This window comes from Bombyx mori, chromosome 2 (genome assembly GCF_030269925.1).
Source record: "Bombyx mori chromosome 2, ASM3026992v2".
Taxonomy (NCBI): Eukaryota; Metazoa; Arthropoda; class Insecta; order Lepidoptera; family Bombycidae; genus Bombyx; species Bombyx mori.
In genome coordinates this window covers 7,760,700-7,783,334 of record NC_085108.1, presented here as the reverse complement: position 1 = coordinate 7,783,334, position 22,635 = coordinate 7,760,700, and the positions used below count along the sequence as shown (strand labels likewise).

At 41.8% G+C, this 22,635-nt stretch overlaps 1 protein-coding gene across 2 annotated transcripts in view; it reads left to right on the top strand.

Moving 5' to 3' along the window:
- The window catches only part of LOC101736762 (uncharacterized protein F09G8.5), a 49,513-nt gene that overhangs the window by 24,926 nt on the left and 1,952 nt on the right, over nt 1-22,635 (top strand). Inside the window, exons 2-12 of one of the 2 annotated variants that reach the window (XM_012690882.4) lie at nt 9,064-9,129; nt 11,376-11,543; nt 12,782-12,854; nt 14,489-14,554; nt 15,317-15,421; nt 17,836-17,901; nt 19,294-19,392; nt 19,762-19,830; nt 20,304-20,422; nt 20,501-20,636; nt 21,748-21,830. In XM_012690882.4, coding sequence (XP_012546336.2) covers nt 9,064-9,129; nt 11,376-11,543; nt 12,782-12,854; nt 14,489-14,554; nt 15,317-15,421; nt 17,836-17,901; nt 19,294-19,392; nt 19,762-19,830; nt 20,304-20,422; nt 20,501-20,636; nt 21,748-21,830 — 1,050 coding nt within the window. The remainder of the gene's footprint in view (nt 1-9,063; nt 9,130-11,375; nt 11,544-12,781; nt 12,855-14,488; nt 14,555-15,316; nt 15,422-17,835; nt 17,902-19,293; nt 19,393-19,761; nt 19,831-20,303; nt 20,423-20,500; nt 20,637-21,747; nt 21,831-22,635) is intronic. The other variant, XM_038015546.2, reaches the window with a different exon arrangement.

The following is a 22,635-nucleotide window of genomic DNA, read 5'->3' as shown; positions in this document are numbered from 1 at the left end:
GCGCATTTACGTTGTAGATGTCTATGGGCTCCAGTAACCACTTAACACCAGGTGGGCTGTGAGCTCGACCACTCATCCCATTTATTATCCATTTGTTGCTTATAAAAAAAACAATTAATTAGGTTTTCAAATTAATCAACTTCATTTCATTTCTCTCCATATCATTTTTCATAAAAAAAAGAATATACAAAAGATTAGGCTGTTTGGTATATCTTTGCCTTTCCAATTAGAAAATTGAACTACTACTACTACAAAAGTGACAGTGACTGATCTTAGGGCATAACACGTAAAAAAATTTATTACAATGATGATACCAATAAATTGAATAGTCGTAAATCTTGTCGAACATTTGTCGTAAATCAGACCGTATGTAGTTTGCGCAACATTCAATTTTCTCAAACTTGACCCCGATACGTAATGTCACTTTTCGATTACTACATTAGAGGACATTACTATTGTATGTAGAGTGTTTAGACCAGTGATTCTCAACCACTGTTCCGCCGCACTTTTGTGTGCCGCCAAATTTCAAAAGTGTGCCTCCAAATTTTGCGAATATATAATAATGTTAATATTATAAAATTATCATTTGAAAAGAAAAATATTTTAAACATGAACAAATATTGAAATCCACAAAAAAAAAATTATAGTATATTTTAGTTTATTTCGTATATTAAATTTTTTTGATAAACTATTTATGCAGTGTGTTGTAGTAAGTAAATAATTTTTCTTTTTTTTTTGTGTGCCGCCAAATTTTGAAATCGTTAAATATGTGCCGCAACAAAAAAAAGGTTGAGAATCACTGGTTTAGACACAAACAACTTTGTAATCGTCGAGAATTTTGGATTTGTATTAAAAAAATAAATTAAATTAGACACAGCAAAAGCTCTCTGTCCGATAGAAAGTAAGTCTTTTGTGTTAGCTTTCGTCTGACTTTAGATGGAACCGGTTTTCTAAATGTTCTTGAGATAGAAAATGAAAGTTTTCGCCTTTGCATAATGACGAGCGGTTGTTACTTAATAAACTAATTGACTGATCATCGCATATATTATATAAAGATAAGCATATCGGTAAAAACAATTTTAAAAAAACAATTAAAAAAGAAACAAAAAAACATGGCGGCGTTTTGGCGGCAATTTTCTTTCTCTTAAATGTCACTCAACTATTTTGACAGATTGCCTGCAAGGTTCTATCGGCCCATAGACCTATATAGTAGGGACACGACATATTGTTCTATACGTACAATTGCTTATATAAATAGCACCCATTTTGAAGGCACACACATAAACATATATCTATCTCGTTTTTACTCAGCACTTTAACTCGCAGGAAAACAATATAACAGTATTTCAGTGCGTACATGAAATGAAACATAAATATACGTAAATGTCTAATGAGGCCGAAAATCCGCCATGTTTAGCGCACCAAATGTCATTGTCACGTCAGTTCGGCCGTCTGTTTTGGGCATAGACCTATATAGTATTCAGTGATCGGGCCCAAATGACAAAAATTGAAGTTTTAATATAATCCTAATAAACATAACAGAAACGTTTTGTCGTATGTGCCATTAAACTAATAACTATATTGAACCTAATGTGATATAGGAAAGAGACCATTACGTTCATGCAAACTTCTGATTTTCCTTTTATTTTAAACAAAAATAGAATTTTGCGCGTTCCACTCAGTGTCTTATCGTGCTATTAATTAAAAAAAAAGCCGTATTGTTCTAGGAATAATGTCAACTATCCTAATTAGAGTCCACTAGCATTGTTGAAAAATTTTGAATTTAGATCGTTGTATTATCCATTCAAAACCATAATGTAATATAATCATACAAAAGATAATTGTATTTGAACCTCATGCTTACTCGAATAAAGCTCAATTTTAATAAATTTATACCTAATACTTGATTGTTATTGCTCGTGTTTCTGTGTTAGTGGGTGGACAGCGGCCACTAAACATTTTAAATTGTACCTATTATTAAATTTGTTAGTACCGTGGCGGATTGTTTTAATTTGTTTAGTTTTTAATTTCGGAATTCAAAAATAGCGGTTTTCTATTTTTATTTTTATTTTTTTATTGCTCAATTGGGTGGACGAGCTCACGGCCCACCTGTTGTTAAGTAGTTACCGGAGCCCATAGATATTTACGACGTAAGTTCTGCCACCCACCTTGAGACATGAGTTCTAAGGTCTCACTTTTAATAGTAGTATTTTTCATCCGTGAATATATATTTTTATTGCCCTTGTAGGCAGACGAGCATATGGCCCATCTGATGGTGAGTGGTTACCGTCGCCCATGGACATCAGCAATGCTAGGGGCAGAGCCAAGCCGCTGCCTACCGTTTAATACTCTCCACAAGCCTTGTTTGAAGACGGACATGTCATAGCGCTCGGGAAACACCGTGGAGGGGAGCTCATTCCATAGCCGGATGGTACGTGGCAAAAAAGACCTCTGGAAACGCACTGTGGATGACCGCAGTGGCTCCAGCTGAATGTATCATTTTTAATATTATGATGAAAGTCACTTAGATTTACGTAAAGGTTTCCGTGCGACCATAACTCATTGACCAGTGTGCTTAGTGCCAGTTTTTATCTTCTCGATCTACCTACTTTTGCCGCTAGGGGCGCTGTTCCAACTTCATACAAATTTGAGTTAACATTAACGCGATTGAGAAGTTAAAAAACTAGTGCTAAGCACACTGTATTGTATTGGTTTGAGTAGACTATTCCGGACATGTCTAATTAGGGAGTGACTACAGTTTCCTGTGGGCTAAATTTTTTTGCTATGCCAACGATTTTCATCATCATTATCCTGCCCTTCTCCCAGTCACCTGGGGTCGGCGCAACATGTTTTCTCCTTCCATACTCTTCTATCATATACCGTTTCTTCGCTCACTCCCTCTTACACATATAGTCTTTCACGCAATCCATCCATTTCTTCCTAGGTCTACCTCTTCCTCTATATCCTTCCACATTCATGGTTAACATTCTCTCACCAACCTTATTTTCATTTCGTCTCATCACACGTCCATACCATCCCAAACGCGCACATCTCGGCTTCTCTGTCATAGGTGCCACGTTCAGACTTCCTCTAACATATTCATTCCGTATTCTATCCATTCTCGTTACTTCACACATCTATCACAACATTCGCATCTCTGCTGCATGCAATCGCCTTTCATCCAACGATTTTGTTTTGTTTTTATTTATTCTTAATCCGATATATGAGTCGACTATTATCAAAGCCGGCAATGTGACTTTTGGACAATTATTGGTAAATCAGAAAAACGAATTATTGACTTTGTATTCCATTGGCAGTCACAAAACTCTTCTGAACGACATCTTAGATAAATAACAGGTTAAGTATTAACCTTTATTTAATGCAGGTTTTGAACCGTATTCTTTGAAGGAGACGATTATATTCAAATCAATCTGTATTGACATATCAATAACATTTTTTTGTCCAAATGCACAGATTGCCACCTTTGATAATAGACGACTCATATATAAATTTTCGTTACACGCAACTATTGAGAATATAAATACTTTGTGGTCTAAATAATCTGACGGTGTAACCTAAGCGAGCTCACAGTACGCTCTTATCCGATCGCGACGCGGCAACGTACCGGATTCACTCTTGGTGGTTTATAGGCCCCTCAAGCACCGGTCACCGTCCTCGTTGAGCTCGTTTATTACGATGAAGAGCTCGACGAGCGAACCGACCCATAGACACAGCCTACTGAGTTTCTCGCCGGATCTTGTCAGTGGGTCGCGATTCCGATCCGGTGGTAGATTCCGCGAAGCATTGCTCTTGCTAGGGCTAGTGTTAGCAAATTCTCTCAGGTTGAGCCCGTGAGCTCATTTACCCGTCCTAGCGTAGCTGAAATAGCTTCTTACTATCGAATAGGATGCTATAAAAAGGAAAATCATTACATAGTATAAAACAAAGTCGCTTTCTCTGTCCCTATATCTCTATGTATGCTTAAATCTTTAAAACTACGCAACGGATTTTGATGCGGTTTTTTTAATAGATAGCGTGATTAAAGAGGAAGGTTTATATGTATAATAACATCCATTAAATAGTGGAGAAATCAATAATAAATTACAGTTTCCGAAGCGAAGCGAGGGCGGGTCGCTAATAAAAAATAATAAAAAAACAGTACGTCCCAACGTCAGTTATAATAACGTTTAAAATTTGCCGGTTTGTTTCAGTTTTACACGATGCTATTCCTAGATTGGTCGCGAACACGTGTTGTACGATTTCTATAAATAATATCGAACATTCCAACAATAAGCGAATGCTGATGACACGTGAAAGTAAAATGCAAATGAATACTCACCCTACTATCTCTAAACACTATAGAATACGGAATCAATATGTTAGAGGAAGTCTGAAAGTGTCATCTGTGACAGAGAAGCTGAGGAGTGCGCGTTTGGGATGGTATGGACATTTAACGAGACGAAATGAAAATGAGGTTGTTAAGAGAGTGTTAACTATGAATGCGGAAGGATATAGAGGAAGAGGTAGACCTAAGAAGAAATGGATGGATTGCGTGAAAGACGATATGGGTAAGACTCCCCTCTTATTGCGCTCTCTTGAGCGAAGAAATGGTATATGATAGAAGAGTATGGAAGGAGAAAACACGTTGCGCCGACCCCAGATGACTGGGAGAAGGGCAGGATAATGATGATGATGGAAGCATTCATTTCGGAATGTCCTGTATCGCGCTAATAATATTTACCTTAAAGTTAAATATGCACATAGATTCTTTTTTAATGTCTTTGTAGATAGACGAGCTTACGACCCACTTGATGGTAAGTGGTTACTGTCGATTATAGACGTCCTCAAAGCTAGGGCCACAGTCAAGTCGCAATAAAGTAAAATATTTAGTACTTGCGTTTGATTTAGATATTATCCAGGTCGGAAACGAGAATAAGCAGACCCTACCCGCACTTTGAGTGTCTTCTTAATTTTTAATCTAGTGACTAGAAAGTTTGAGAAACGCTGACCCAATGACATCCACGTGTACTTTTTTCGTGTAATAATTTTAACAAAAAGATTTATTACAAAGATTGATGTGAAATTTGATTATTATAAATTTATTTTTCACTCCTTGTCGTGCGGTATGTACCATACATTAGGGAAACTGATGTTGGTCTCTCTCACTTATCCCAGTGAACAGACAGATGTACTAACAATACAACAAAAATGTATTAAAAAAAAAACTTACTTTACTAGTGGTAGGACGTCTTGTGAGTCCGCACGGGTAGGTACCACCACTCTGCCTATTTCTGCCGTGAAGCAGTAATGCTTTTCGGTTTGAAGGGCGGGGCAGCCGTTGTAACTATACTGAGATCTTAGATCTCAAGGTGGGTGGCGCATTTACGTTGTAGATGTCTATGGGCTACGGTAGCCACTTAACACCAGGTGGGCTGTGAGTTCGTCCACCCAGCTAAGCAATAAAAAATAAACCGAAATGAGCTGAGAACATTGTCACTGTGTAGTTTAAGTCACTCAAATATATCTGCATTATTAAGTATAATTAAAAACTACCACTCAGTTTTTGATAAAATTTCAAGGGGAACACGAGACAAACACGAACTGTCAAATTAAAAAATAACCAGTTTAACATAAAAATACATGAACATAAAAAACAACCTTCTTTTCTTTGAAGTCGGATAAAAATATAAAAACCCATATTCAATGTAGGTTTAGTCGGGCTGTCACTGTTATTGTTACGGCCGCGTGTGACATAACATATCGACGTGACCGCACGTAATAAATGTCTGCGGGCGACACAGTTGATGTGGTGTCGGTAGGTACGGTCCGTCAGCGCGGTCACACTGCTTCTTTATTTCCTTACTTATTTGCTGGTAGCCTGGGCTATCTTAGCTGCGCCCGGTAGGTGAGAGAGAGAGAACATACTTTATTGCACACCAAAACACAATTAACACCAGAAAACAGTCAACAAGCAGATATGTTTGTACAATAGGCGGTCTTATCGCAAAAACCGATCTCTTGATCTCTTTTGAAGTCGTCGTGGCCTTAGGGATAAGACGTCCGGTGCATTCGTATCTAGCGATGCACCGGTGTTCGAATCCCGCAGGCGGGTACCAATTTTTCTAATGAAATACGTACTTAACAAATGTTCACGATTGACTTCCACGGTGAAGGAATAACATCGTGTAATAAAAATCAAACCCGCAAAAATTATAATTTGCGTAATTAGTGGTGGTAGGACCTCTTGTGAGTCCGCACGGGTAGGTACCCCCGCCCTGCCTATTTCTGCCGTGAAGCAGTAATGCGTTTCGGTTCGAAGGGTGGGGCAGCCGTTGTAACTATACTGAGACCTTAGAACTATATCTCAAGGTGTGTGGCGCATTTACGTTATAGATGTCTATGGGCGCCGGTAACCACTTAACACCAGGTGGGCTGTGACCTCGTCCACACATTTAAGCGGAAAAAAAAAAAAAAATTGGCTGTCATCGCTAAAAGCGATCTCTTCCAGGCAACCGTTTAAATAACCGAAATTCTGGACAGATAAAGATACAGCAGGTATGTTGCGGTGTACTATTAACATCACATCATGAAAGAAAATACGTACATACAATAAGGTGAGCTCACGGGCTCAACCTAAGATATTTTGCTAAAACACACACACAGCAAGAGCAGTGCTTCGCTGAATCTACCACCGGATCGCGACCCACTGAGAAGATCCGACGAGAGACTCGGTGGGCTGTGTCTATAGGTTAGTTGGCTCGTCGAACTCTTCTTCGTAATCGATGAGTTCAACGAGGACTCTGACCGGTGCTTGAGGGTCCTAAAAGAATCGAGAGTAATTTCCGCGGTGTCCAATATGACATGTATCGGGTGATGGTGGCTTTGTGTTGCCCCGATATGTAATTAATGGGGGGCACGATAAGAGGGTTTCATCTCAGCCTGTCGACTGCTGAACATAGGCCTCTCCAAGTGATCTCCAGTGTGGCCGGTTCGTTCTTCCGGTTCTCCGTGTGGTGACGGAGTAAGAATACAATGTGTCACCACCCCTATACTATCTCAGGGAGTCGTAAGAACGGACTATGGGAATATGCACAAGACATATAGTGCAAAAGAAGGAAAACTCGAAATTAAACCCTGTACCAACCCGTCTAGCCAGCGTGACACAGTAGGCTAAATGCCTCCATGTTGAGAGGGTTTGCACTGCAATAATTAAAGCGATTTACTGGTGTTAGTAACTATACTAAAACCTTAGAACTTATATCTTAAGGTGGGTGGCGCATGTACGTTGTAAATGTCCATGGGCTCCAGTAACCACTGAACACCAGGTGGGCTGTGAGCTCGTCCATCCATTTAAGCAATAAATAAAAAAAAGGCACCTAATACTATCGGCCAGTTCATCATTGCTCCGTATGAAGGATGAGACAGATAATTTTAGTTCAGTTGAGGTTTTAATCTCCCGTCTTAGGGTGGGTTCAGGTTGTTATGCATAGGTCTCTGGTGGTCGTTTGATTAGAGGTGGGTGGAAGTTTAAAAATGAATTTAGTAATTAATATACACTGTGGCTGATCCGGATGTGCGATCACGTAGACAATTCAATTGGAGATCGATCAGAGCGACCTTGCATTGTCTGTTCATTTGCTGTCTAAAATAAAAAAAAAATGATGAATGTATAAAATAAAAAAAATCGTATCCTGTTATAAAGAGGGTTAATGGTTACTGTTCAGACGTCGGCGATGACAGGACCACAGCCGTTGGCGTAGCGACGGGGGGCAAGGGAGGGCATCAAATCCTGGGCGCTACTCACAAAGGGGCGCCAAATAGTACACAAAACAAGAAGTTGCAGAATAATTTTTATTTTTATTATATTTATAATTGAATTAATATAATTGAATTAAAATAAATATAATTGAATAGAATTTATAATTGATTTCTGGACAATATTATTTATACTTCTATACCAATATTATTAAGAGGAAAGATTTGTTTGTTTGTTTGTCTTGAATAGGCTCCGAAACTACTGAACCGATTTGAAAAATTCTTTCACTGTTTGGAAGCTACACTATACCCGAGTGACATAGCCTATATTCTTTTTTGAAAAAAAAATGGTGATGATTACTAAAACTCCAATAATGTAGCCCAAGGTGTAAAAAAATTACCTGAAATATTCTTTACATTCCGTGCCCTGCGAAAATTATTCATGATAGAATAAAATAATGTACTACGACTTTGTAGAACACATTATTATTTACAAAAAGTGTCGTGACAGCATATGATTATGTTAACTATTATAGTTATGCCGCAATAAGTGTTCTTTTGTTTTAAAAAATAAAACAACGTCAAATATCGTTGACATTTTTGTTAAAGACCCGAGCGGAGCCGGAGCGGGCCGCTTGTTATGCTAATAAGTGTATCGTTCCCCGGGTGCGAGTTAAGATCCCTACCCCATTGGTCACAACCAAGCCTGCGTCATGTTACTAACATTAAAGTCATATGTATGTATATCATATATAATTTGCATAGCAAGTATTCTCTGGACGTATTTGCTGGCACTGTTGACAGCTTTGGACGAGAAGTCTATACAACCTTGCTCAATGAGCTTTTTAGTTATGTAGCGTATTTGGTAGTAAATAATTGTAATAATGTAAAATTTTCATGCAATGTTCCGTGCTGATGTTTTACATGTTGGTATCCAATAAATAAAACAAAAATAAAAATTAATTACTGTGATATATTTTTACTATAGAGATATTATGTAGGTCATTTGCAGTCGGATCTTTTTTTACCATTTAATATTACACTTTATTTCATATTTGTTTCAGTAATGTACTTAATTGTTTTCGTATATTTATGTAATTAAATAAAAGGGGGCAATTGAAATCGAGACTATCCAGCTGCCCTCTGAAACATATATTTTGTTATGATGTGTCTGTCAGCCCAAAAATAACTAGGATCTAAAGAATCTGGAAGTATATAAAGCTGTCTTACGTTGTGGTTATCTTTTGTCTAGGTAGTCGTTTGATGTTCCGTGTTCATTTAACAAAAAACAAATGGTTATTGTTGCAGGGGCGCGGAGCTGGGCGACGTGACCTTGCTGCGAAGGATGCCAAACGTAGAAGTCCTCGCTTTAAGGTGAGTCCTTAGCGTAAGTGTTATGTTGGTGACTCCTACCCAACAAGCGACTCCCCTTGCACTCTCTCACCTGGCATCCGACCTTTTTATTTATTGCTTAGATGGGTGGACGAGCTCACAGCCCACCTGGTGTTAAGTGGTTACCGGAGCCCATAGACATCTACTACGTAAATGCGCCACCCACCTTGAGATATAAGTTCTAAGGACTCAGTATGGTTACAACGGCTGCCCCGCCCTTCAAACCGAAACGCATTACTGCTTCACGGAAGAAATAGGCAGGGCGGTGGTACCCACCCGCGTGGACTCACAAGAGGTCCTACCGCCGGTAAAAAATCTCCACTCTCCACTCGCAGTCAGGGCCCGGTCAGGTTAGGGGGTTCCCGCTGTCAACACCACAACCAGACTCGCGGCGACACCCCTAGGATGCCTACCGACGGCGAGGCGATAAATGTTGGTGACTCGATTACCGATTAAAGACCCCTGAGAAACAGAGGACAACCGGTCCCTAACCAGGCAATGGAGTGCTAGTGACTGGTTGGCTATTCCGGTCGCTCAATAACTTGGAAGCCATTATCTACCTTGAGACCTTGACTTCTAAGTTTTTTTTTTTATTGCCCTTGTAGGCAGACGAGCATACGGCCCACCTGATGTTGAGTGGTTACCGTTGCCCATGTACTTCAGCAATGCCAGTGGCAGAGCCAAGCCGCTGCCTACCGCAAAGTTTCAGTTCTTTAACACAGCTTATGCCAGATGTATGGTAACCACTTTTTTTCCCCATTACCTATTAGCTGCTAGTCTAAGGAGGATACTGATTTGTGTGGGTACCATTATTGTCTTTTTTAGCAGTGTTTGGTGGTGATTATCTTATACCATTAAACGAGCAAATCTTGTATATTAATATATATGTATATAATCTGAATCTCGGAAAAGGCTCCAACGATTTTCATACAATTTAGTATACAGGGGATTTCGGGGGCGATAAATCGATTACGCTACGATTGATTTTCAGAAAATGTTGTTTTATTCGTGTTTTCAATAATCAACTCTTCCCGACATCTATTGGTGAATAATAATACTATTTTTCTTAATTGAGGGCAACTAACCGCTTTAAAGACACAACAAGATGGCGTTATCAAAAATAAACCGGTCATTGTCTAGTTAAGGGTAAAATTAAACGTTTGTCCTTAACATTTATCGCAATTATCGCACGTTCGCATGGCGTAGTAGATTAATATATTATTAGTATTTCGTTTAAATTCTGTTGCAAATCTTCGGATGCTATGTAGATGTGTTTTAGGACGGTATTTCTGTGGATTCGCATTATAACGCGACAAAGACATAGTGTCACCTTCTCCAATATCACTTTCGATTTTCACAGAAGACAAAGAAAACTAATTCGTCACTCTCATTGTGCTGCAAAGAATGAAATGGTATTAATTCAAAACGTTCAACGGACCACCGCAAAACCGGAAGGCGCAAGGACGCGACCAATCAGAGCGTGGAGCGGTCGCGTTGACCAATAACGTGTCCGTAACGCCGGCGACTATTGACCAATAGCGTTCATTTGTTAATTTTCAAATTTGTATGTTCTTTGACCCCCGCCCACCTCCCCGGGTAATTCTGCCTCTATGTATGGTGGATAGTAAGTAAAGAGAACCATCTCAGTTGTAGACTTCGCTTCCAAGAGCCCGGAAATAAATACACAGATCGCAGTAGTTCTGCGTAGTTGATTCTGTATTGCTTTATGATCTTGTGGACAGAATGGTAAACAGTCGACGTCGCCCTAAACACGTCATTACGGATCTTCCGGATCTCAGCTGCGTGGACGGCATCGTGGACCGAAGTGTTTAAAGGAGATCGTATCTAATTCGACCAGGGCATTGGATTTCAGCCTCTGGGCCTTCTTCCACATACCTTGCCTGTTCAATCAATGCAATAAAAAAAAGGTAATCGATATCAGTAACGTCGTTCTGGTGGTAGGATCTCTTGTTTGTCCGCACGGGTAGGTACCATCACCCTGCCTATTTCTGTCGTGAAGCAGTAATGCATTTCGGTTTGAAGGGTGGGGCAGCCGTTGTAACTATACTGAGAATTTACGTTGTAGATGTCTATAGGCTCCAGTAACCACTTAACATCAGGTGGGCTGTGAGCTCGTCCACCCAAATAAGCAATAAAAAAAAAGAAACAGGGCTCCAAGTAATGTCTTTATGTACGTATTACAAGGATCCGAAAATATCTGGTTCCAGTATCAACAAAATCAGGACGCTGGGCGATTTCGCGGGCTGCCGGCGTCTCCGGGAGCTTTACATCAGGAAAAACGAGATCAGGGAGCTGAACGAAATCCGTCATCTGAGGCATTTACCGGACCTGACCAACCTCTGGCTGGACGAGAACCCCTGCACGCAACATCCCGAGTAAGTGGAAATACGCTTCTATGAAGCATGAATATGTAATGACGATAATTGGATTGCAATAACAGAGCAATGTAAATGGTAATTAAGATTATAATGATCTTTAAATCATGACTGTGTGAGCATCAGAAAAAAAAACTGTAATGATTCCGAATGATATCTTTTGGTAAAACATAATACACGAAGAAAAATGGAATTTGGAATGAGCTCCCCTCCACGGTGTTTTCCGAGCGCTATGACATGTCCTTCTTCAAACGAGGCTTGCGGAGAGTACTTAATGGTAGGCAGCGGCTTGGCTCTGCCTCTGGCATCGCTGACGTCCATGAGCGATGGTGACCACTTACCATCAGGTGGGCCGTATGCTCGTCTGCCTACAAAGGCAATAAAAAAAAATGTCCATCAATTTCATTTACCTAATAATCTTGATGAGGACCTTTGCAGTAGCGTTTGGGGAATAAAGTTTCGATTACCATTTATAATCTAATATTTTCGTTACGTCAAGCTGCTTTTGGTGTTACGTTAGCCACAAATGACATCATCATAGTATGTACCCACCGTTCTGCACTAATATATGACGTGTTGTTTAATCTGGTCCCGAATGCCACACGTAATGGTTGCGTTGAGAGAAGATTTATCACTTGTTTGTGTTTCTGATAAAACAACACTGGAGAATGGTAGGTTTGAGTGAACCCTGACGATAAACTTAGAATGTGGGTAGTCGAAGATTTTGTAATAGTTTGAATGGGTACTTTTTGGCGGGAACGCGAGGAGTGAAGTGTGATTTTGTTTTATTTTGTCTATTTAGTGTTTCTTCAGACTTCAGGCTTCTTATATGTGTAATAATGGTGGTTTATTAACTGTTTGATATCTGTGAAAGTGCACAAATGTGGAAAAATGAAACAAAGCCGCTGGACGTAACTTCTCGGGATCCTCCAAAAAGTCCACTGAAAAATTTTTAGTAAATGACCACCATTTTACTGAGATTATATTTCATCCCATTTCATTTCATTTAATTTCATCCCAGCTGATTAATGTCTCAAATTATTCGTCTTCATTTCATTTCACTCCATAATATCATTTTTCATAAAAATATGAATATAAATTAAAATAAGACATGACTTAAAGGTCTCAGTTACCAGGTCATAAAATCCCTTAAAAAAAAAAAATTGAATGGGTGGGTAATGATTCGGTATGCCTTAACGGATAACGTTTGCAACTAGCGTTTATATCTTTCATTCCAGGTACAGAATGACGGTGCTGAGGAACCTGCCGAACTTGGAGAAGCTAGACAATGTGCCAGTACAACCGGACGAGGTGAGGACCAGCGAGGAGTAGCCAACGCCACTTAGGTTCGGCGTTTTGAGGCTACACGAAATAATGATTGGAAGGCTTTGTGTGTTGTACCGCTTTTTCGTGGATTGTCCTCGTCGCGTTCGTCAGGGTATCCGTTATACCGACTGGAGCGAGCAGGTCGTGTCGGTGTTTGCAAACCACTCGGCTGACTTTCGTAGAAGTGGTAGCCGGAGATCATGTACAACGAAGTAGCCATGATATGAGTTCTCTAACTCTCAATAAACCCGTCAAACGGGACTGCTTTACTTTTCGACAATAACAGGTACGGGGGCGGGACCTTTTTTTTTTTTCGGGCCGGGTGCCGAACCTCCTACGAGATCCCCGCGTCTAGGGGGCGCGCAGGGTATGTGGGACTCAATGATCTGCGAGGTGTTGGGAGCAGACCGCGGGCCCAAGGAATTTTAGGGTCCACCCACTAAACGACTCCCCTGCACTCTTCGCCCAAGCGTCCGATCCCCTCCGAGGTCAGAACCCGGATGAGGTAGGGGGATTACCACGGTCAACACTATAACTAGACAGCGCGGCTCACCCCAAGGACCCAAGGACGGAGTCTTCGAGGCGAATCGAAGGCTTTGAAACGTCGGCCGTCTCGGTACGGCAGTACGTCAGGCCGCTCAGACGGTGCCGCTGGTGTCCCGGAATACCCCGCTGGACCAGAACCAGTCTGCTGGGTCGGGACGCGATACACCGACAACCGGTCGCTCTATTACTCCTTGGCAGCGCGCTAGAGTGCTGGTAGCGCGCCGCGCGGCCTTTACGGGCGGGACCTACCCTTGAGGGTTCACAATACTACCATTTAAAACCATTGCGGCTACGAACATTTCAGGACAGTTCACATATATTTACATACATGTATACTACAATTACTCAACTATTTTCGTGTGGTGTATGGTATATTGGTGGCGAGTCCGCATGGGTAGGTACCACACCCCTATTTCTACGGAGAAGCAGACGGACTCTTCGGGAGGCGGACCATTCCAAAATGGGCCTTGAAGTCGCAGTATTATGGACGTATTCTGAACTCGGTCCCTACGACTGAACCGCCTCGAAACAATTCCTACGCAGCTTAGGACCAGAACTTAATACATTAGCCTTGTGAGCCTTTGTTTGCACTTCTATAAAGCGGCATGACACGAGAACCCTCTCATCGTGACCGCCGGTAACTACATTCCCGATCCTGCGGAAAGAATGGAAAGCAGTCGTCGTCGCCCCAAACACGTCATTTCGGATCCTACCTATCCACTAACGATGCTTTTAGGTACCTCAAGTACCGGTCACCGTTTTTGTCGAACCCGTCGCTTGCGACGAAGGGCTCGAAGAATAAATTAACCCTCAGACACAGCCCACTGAGTTTTTCGCCGGATCTTCTCAGTGGGTCGCGTTTCCGATCCGGTGATAGATTCTGCGAAGCACGGCTATTGTTAGGGTTCGTGTTAGCAACGTCGTCAGGTTTGAGCCCCGTGAGCTCACCTACTAGTTAAGGTTCCGCTGAAATAGCCTCTCAAAGCTATCAGCTTAGGTAGAAAAAAAAACCTTTGTTTGTCAGTCAATTCATCATCTCGTTCATCTTCATCACGCGAAGTTAACCATTGCAGGTCCAGGAGGCGATGCGCCGCGGGGCCCACATCCCGGACTCTGACGACGAAGGCTACCCCCAACCGGTAAATAATCCTTTTTATTTAAAAAGGCGTAAAAATAGATGTGGTTTTCACTGCAACTGATGGTCAATGGTTACTTTCGACTGTGGACTTTAAGAATACCAGGGTCGAACGCTCAAGGCACCTTCAGACCAAATTTGAGGAATAAGACTGGTATGTTAAGGTCTGGTAGGATGGCGTATTTTCAACACTAAGCACGTCATTACGGATCCTCCCGATCCACTAACGGTGCTTTTAGGTACCACAAGCACCGTCACCGTCCTCGTCGAACTCGTCGCTTGTGACGAGTAATTTAACCCATAGACAGTCGGCCCGCTGAGTTTCTCGCCGAATCTTCTCAGTGGGTCGCGTTTCCGAGCCAGTGGTAGATTCTGCGAAGCACTGCTCTTGTTAAGGCCAGTGTTAGCAACGCTCCCAGTTTGAGCCCCGTAAGCTGACCTACTCGCCTGCTTACGCTTCCATAGAAAAAAAAATGGATTAGCAGTTACCACTTTGTTGTCTTTAGTTCACTGTGAGAGGTCAGTGCAGCTTATCCTCTTTTCCATTGAGTCCTATCATCAGCACTCACACCCTGCCCTCGCATGTCCTCTATTACTTAGTCCATTCGGGTATTTTTAGGACGCTCCCTCCTCACATTACCATCATACCTGTTCAGCAGCTATGTTATTGAGACTTATCTCAGGATTACGGTATCCTCTTAAGGCAGGATGTAGGCACTTACCCGAGTCCACTCTTCCGACCAGCATTGATACGATTTGGTTTCAGCAAGAAACGTACAGTCAGTACAGACGGCAGAGGTCGTGCGAGTCCAGTCCGGAGCGGGAGTCGGAGCAGTTCTACACCAGACCACCGAACAATAGGCTTGAACAGGTATGTGATTATTTATTACGTGTGTATATGGCGTGCATGTGAATTGGGCACGTGAAGCGTGTTCGGGAGCGTTCACACGACACGATACGACGCAAACGACGGACGACACGATTTGTCCTTTTGGCATCGTGTGGTTCCGCTTTTTTTTATTATTGCTTAGATCGATGGACGAGCTCACAGCCCACCTGGTGTTAAGTAGTTACTGGAGCCCATAGACATCTACGACGTAAATGCCGCCACCCACTTTGAGAGGTTCTAAAGTCTCAGTGTAGTTACAGCGGCTGGCCCCACCCTTCAAACCGAAACGCATTACTGCTTTACGGCAGAAATAGGCGGGGTGGTGGTACCTACCTGCGCGGACTCACAAGAGATCCTACCACCGGTAAAAAAAGTTGTGTTAGATTATATTTGATTGAAATTACAGTTTGGATGTAAAGTGAAAATGGGGTTGTAATAGCAGCTGGGGGTGGCTGTATCGTCTGATGAGCAAACGAACAAACCAATTTAATATCTAATATCCTTGATCTTCATCTGCATCTCTACACGTGATGTCCGATATCGTGACCACATTTTATCGTGTCGTGTCGACCGTCTTAAATTGGCTCCATTGCTCTTAATCCGGGCGCATATTGTACGTCTCTGTTACTAATGCAACTAATGAAAGATTAACCATTCGTCAAGTCTGTGTGAGGTCTACTTGATAAGATGCGTGCGACTTTTTGGCGGGAACGCTAGGGGTGAAGTTGTAAGATTTGTTTTATTTTGTCTATTTAGTGTTTCTTTAGGTTTAAATGTGTAATAATCGGTGGTTTATTAACTGTTTAATATGTGTTAAAATGCACAGATGTGTGCTAGACGTAACTTCTCGGGATCCTCCAAAAAGTCCACTGAAAAAATCTCAGTAAACGACTAACATTTTACTGAGATTATATTTCATCCCATCTCATCTCATCTCATTTCATTTAATTTCATCCCAGTTGATAATGTCTCAAATTAATCATATTCATTTCATTTCACTCCATATTATAATTTTTTTATATAAATAAGAATATAAATTAAAATAAGACATGACCTAAAAGTCTTAGTTACCAGGTCATAAAGTACCTTAAAAAAAAAAAGATACGTTCGCCATTAAACTTTAACCCTTTTAGTGCTAAGTGTATTTTCACATATTTTGCAGAAATTTAAAACTGTTTTTTATAAATTTGTGACATTTATATAGAAGTGCTCATTTAAATTAGTCTGGTGTGATCCTCCTTTGCTTATGTTGTTTCTTGCTTGCTGATTGTTTTTTATTTCTTTGTTTCTCTAGTGTTTTAATGTGTTTATATTGGGTCTGGACATTTAATTGGCTTTTTGTTTCTATTATTTGTTATATTATTATACTATGTTATTTGGCTGTTGGTTCTTCTTGTAATAAAGAAATAAACTGCTAAAGGATTTTTGAAAAGAAAATCCTTAACAAAAGCTTTAACTTGAAATATAAAAATCAATGCTAAATGCACAGCAAAATAATTTGAAAATGGTTATTTATATGTATAAATGTTAATAACTTATTAATAATGTTACTAGTATCTATAATCAAACTGCGCAATAGTCGGTATTCCGACGCTTCGCACTTTATACGAATTAATAGAGAGTCGACCTATCGACGGTTAGCGCTTAAAGGGTTAAAGTTAACTGTGTGAGTCTTTTGTAACGTCAATATAAACGGACGAACGATTAAATTTAATGAAATTTCTGACATTCCACTGCACCGGACGACCGATGACTTACAATATGCGCCTTACCTCTAACACTATGTAAGCTAATCTGTAACTCAGAGACATAAGGTCAGATATCCGTAATTTAAAATAGAAAATTTTAAAGATTTTTTTTCTAAATATTGAAGAATTTAGAAAGAATTTAAATGGACTTTTTTTAATACGCTTTCATTAGCTTCAGACGTAAGTATGTTAGTATGTAACGGAATCTTTGAACATGATTTTGACCCCCTTCAAAACGTCGGAATGACTCGAAATTTGGTACCTATATTTATTGAGAACCGATGGCAATTCAGTATTAAAAAAAAAATGAAAAAAAAAGTTGAAAAAATTGAAATTCTCCTAAAAAATAAATAATAGTTTAAAATACGCTTTTATAGAAAATTTAAATTTATTTTCTAGTTTTTAGTTGGATTTTCTATAAAGGCGTATATTGTTAGTTTTTTAAACTACAATTTATTTCAATATTGCGTTTAAAATTGCACTGCACAGTTTAGAAGTTGTGTGAGTCACCCGCGAATCCATAAAAACTAGATCTGACCTCGTGTCGACTGATTCGAGTAACCTTCCCCCCTCTTCGCACGTGTCTCTGTGACTGCAACTAAACCTTCTAACGAGTGATGTGCTAACACGTGTGTGCGGTGCGCGCAGACCGCCGGCAGCGACAGCTCTGAGGGCGCGGACCAGCTCGAGGCGCAGCGCCTGGACGCACCCCAGGTAGGGATGGTCGATCTTGGAAAAACATCGATAATGGCATCGATAATCACATCGATAGCAGAACATCGATTCTCAATGTTTATTAAGCACGATTTTGTGAAAGTGAAACTTTTATTACATCGTCTCAAACTTTTTCGTCTGTGTGTCGCATGTCGCGTGACGGTCGGCCGTGAAGTAGGGATAAAGTGAAAGGCGCTCGTCAGCGCAGCCAAGGCCAATATGGCGGCGCCTACAGTTCGCAGCAGCTGACCGTGTAGTGTATAGACTATAACTCATTAGTGCCAGTGCTCCACGCTATTTTGTTTGCTTTTGTCAGTGTTTAATGTAAATGTTGTTTGTCAGAGTTAAATGTCTATAATGTGAAAAAAAGTTTCACTTTTACCGTGGTTTCATAAAACCACACAATTCTTTCTTTTTATTGCTTAGATGGGTGAATGAGCTCACAGGTGTTAAGTGGTTACTGGAGCCCATGGACATCTACAACGTAAATGCGTCACCCACCTTGAGATATAAGTTCTAAGGTCTCAGTATAGTTAAAACGGCTGCCCCGCCCTTCAAACCGAAACGCATTACTGCTTCACGGCAGAAATAGGCGGGGCGGTGGTACCTACCCGCGCGGACTCACAAGAGGTCCTACCACCAGTAAAGTCAGCCAACATCGATGTTTTTTGCAAACATTGATCAATTAATAAGACAACTATAAAATCAAAACGTTTTCATAATTCAACAAAATGAAAAATAAATTGAAGATATCAGGGCATAGGTACACGTTACAAGTTCCAATACTTTTTGTTAATTTACTGTAAAAAATAATAACTTGGAAAGCGCAGAACCTTTCAAGCTATTGCGCCGTTGATATAGAGTTGAACCAGCCGGCAGAACTCCGATATGTGTCCGTGACATCGATGTCACGATGTTTTATATAATGCAATATCGATTTTAAAACATCGATATTTTATGTTTTAATATCGCATCCCTAACCATGGGTATCGACTCCACAGCTACAATAACACTAGCGACATCTAACCACTAAGGTCTACTCATCATCATCATCATTGTCCTGCCTATATAACAATTAATTGCAGTTCCGAATAGGACCAGAACTTTTTTTTATTGCTTAGGTTACCCTAGCCCATAGACATCTACAACGTAAATGCCGCCACCCACCTTGAGATATGAGTTCTATGGTGTCAGTTACAACGGCTGCCTCACCCATCAAACCGAAACGCATTACTGCTTCACGGCATAAATAGGCAGGGTGTTGATACCTACCCGTGCGGACTCCCAACACGTCCTACCATCAGTATTTGGTATTTGCACTATCTACAGCTCTCATGTCCCCTTAATCAGGGATTGTAAATCTAAATCAAGCTATTGCATTCTGTCGCTTAGTGCCCGATGTCGCCGACGCGTCGCACGACAGTCGCCAGAGTGTCGCCTGATTCTGACGAGCGATACGAGCACCCCGCCATGACGAGATCTCACTATGAAGTAAGTTGCACCGTAGCGACACCGGCTCCTACTTAGGGTCATCGATTTAATAATACCCCCCTTATATTTTTGTCGGATTAAGCCGCATACCACATGGCGGTAGTGCCGGTAGTCTCGTGGGCCAAGTCTAAATACTTTATTATTAGTATGATTATTATGTTTTGGATCCTTTGAAATTGTATCCCGACACGCAGGGAATGAAACTAAAATGAAACTACCCTCTTTAGAGGACAATGCGTGGTCAGTTGCTTCCAGTCGGCTCCGGGGTCAATGACCCGACGCGTGTCTCGTAGTTGTCCGACTACCTTCGTTTTGTTTTGCACGTCGGATACAGTTAGTTACGTAACGTGTATGTGTGGATGCTTGCAGCACCGGAGTGGTCCGCGGTCCCCGGACAGCGGCACACTGCGGCACTCCTTCTCGGCACAGTCTGTCAAGGTATTAATATATATAAGCCCAATGAGTTTCTCGCCGGATCTTCTCAGTGGGTCGCGTTTCCGATCTGGTGGTAGATTCTGCGAAGCACGGCTATTGCTAGGACTAATTTTAACAAATTCCCTCAGGCTTAGCCTGTGAATTCACTTACCAGCCATAGCGTGGTTGTAATAGCCCCTGAATGAAATGTCTTTTTTTTATTGCTTAGATGGGTGGACGAGCTCACAGCCCACCTGGTGTTAAATGGTTACTGGAGCCCATGGACATCTACAACGTAAATGCGCCACCCATCTTTAGATATAAGTTCTAAGGTCTCAGTATAGTTACAATGGCTGCTCCGCCCTTGAGACCGAAACGCATTACTGCTTCACGGCAGTAATAGGCAGAGTGGTGGTACCTAACCGCGCGGACTCATCAGCGGTCCTACCACCATTAATTACGCAAATTATAATTTTTCACGTTGCTTTCTTCCCTAGGAGTATTCGTATTCGTCTAACGGCGAGTGCAGACAGGGCGCGGGGGGTGCGGGGCCGGCGGGGGGCGTGGTCTCCCCCCCGCACCACTACCACGAGCCGTACTACGAGAAACCGGACAGGTGAGTGCCGCGGGACAGGCGTGCATCCCCCCCTCCCTCCCCTGCCCCCGCGCCCCCTGACGTGCACTGTGTGTTCAGGTCGGAGTCGTACCAGCAGATGCCGCAGCCCCGGTCTGAGGTGTGGGAGCAGGACAGGTGCAGCGCGCGCGAGCGAGAGTACCCGTCGGCCGTGATGGCGGAGCACAGGGGGTTCACCAGGAGACCGGTCACCAGGGTAATCAGTTTGGGATATATTGACCCACAGGCAAATATTTACTGGTGGTAGGACGACTTGTGAGTCCACAGGAGTAGGTACCACCACCCTGCCTATTTCTACCGTGAACCAGTAATGCTTTTTTTAAGTGATTTTATGACCTGGTAATTAAGACCTTTAAGTCATGTCTTATTAAAATTTATATTCTTATTTTTATGAAAAATAATAAAAGGAATGGAAGGAAATGAAGATGATTAATTTGAGACATTAATCAACTGGGATGAAATTAAATGAAATGAGATGAGATGATATGGTATGAAATATAATCTTATTATTTTACAGTGGTCATTTACTGAGATTATTTCAGTGGATTTTTTGGAGGATCGCGAGAAGTTACGTCTAGCGGCTTTGTTTCATTTTCCCGCATTTATGCATTGTCACAGATATTAAACAGTTAATAAACCACCATTATTACACATTTAAACCTTTTTTTTTTTTTTAACGGTGGGGAATCCATTTACGGATACCCGGTCGAGGGGGGTAACGGACCGGGTTATGTCGGACTCCGGCGCCTCCTTTGAGGAAGAAGAGGAGAAGAGAAGGGCCGAGGTCCTTCACCTCCCCCAATTTCTCACAGGAGACTACGCCTTGAAAAAGGCGCGCGAAGCACTTGCCCCGCAGAACGACTACCGACTAAACCCCATCGAGCCCCACCACTCCGACTTCACGAAACCCACGGTACCGCACAGTGCGCGCCGAAACACATTTAAACCTGAAGAAACACGAAATAGACAAAATAAATCACACAACTTCACTCCTCGCGTTCCCGCCAAAAGTCAGCAGTAATGCTTTTCGGATTGAAGGGCGGGGTAGCCGTTGTAACTATACTGAGACCTTAGAACTTATATCTCAAGGTGTGTATATTATAGCATCCGTGGCGGCGTTCACGCTATCATGTCTGTGCGGTTCAATAAACACTTAACATCAGGTGGGCCGAGAACAAGTTCAGAGTGTGCGACAAAATCAAAATGTGTTTCAATACATCGAAGCGCGCAATGTAAAGCGTAAATTATGTATTTAGGGTTGCCACCAAATTTTTATTTTCAGCCGGTATTTTTTTTTCTTGTTTCAGAATTCCAATTTACTGTCAGCCGTGCTGTGCCTGGTTAAAGAACTGGATTATCCGAGTCTCGAAGTAGCCGAGATGGCCGTCAGGTGAGTGAGGGGGTGACCGCCGGGGGGCTGTCAGTTGCACTGTCGCTGTCAATGTCATGGACATTACTAGTTACTTTCAAGCTTACAGAAATGCTTAAGTGGTTGGCTTCATCAGTGGATAATAGATAATCTCAAGGCAGAAAAAGCTTTGATCGAATAAGTTTGAGTATTAAGCGGTAGGCAGCGGCTTGGCTCTGCCCCTGGCATTGCTGAAGTCCATGCGCGACGGTGACCACTCACCATCAGGTGGGCCGTATGCTCGTCTGCCTACAAGGGTGAGTGGTAAAAATGACGGTGTATGATAAATTATAGAACACCAAGTTTTAACGCTTTTAATGTAAACGCACACTGGTGGCCCTGCCCGCCATGCTTCTCTCTGCAAAGCGCGACACTTCCAGTTTGAAGGGGAGGGATAGTCGTCGTAAACTTGAATACGTCGTGGCCTAAAGGATAAGACGTCCGGTGCATTCGTATGTAGCGATGCACCGGTGTTCGAATCCCGCAGGCGGGTACCGATTTTTCTAATGAAATACGTACTCAACAAATATTCGCGATTGACTTACACGGTGAAGGAATAGCACCGTGTAATAAAAGACAAACCCGCAAAAATTATAATCTGTGTAATTACTGGTGGTAAGTCTTGTGTGTCCGCACGAGTTGGCACCACCACCCTGCCTATTTCTGCCGTGAAGCAGTAGGTAATGCTTTTCGGTTTGAAGGGCGGGACAGCCGTTGTAACTATACTGAGACCTTAGAACTTATATCTCAAGGTGGGTGGCGCGTTTACGTTGTAGATGTCTATGGG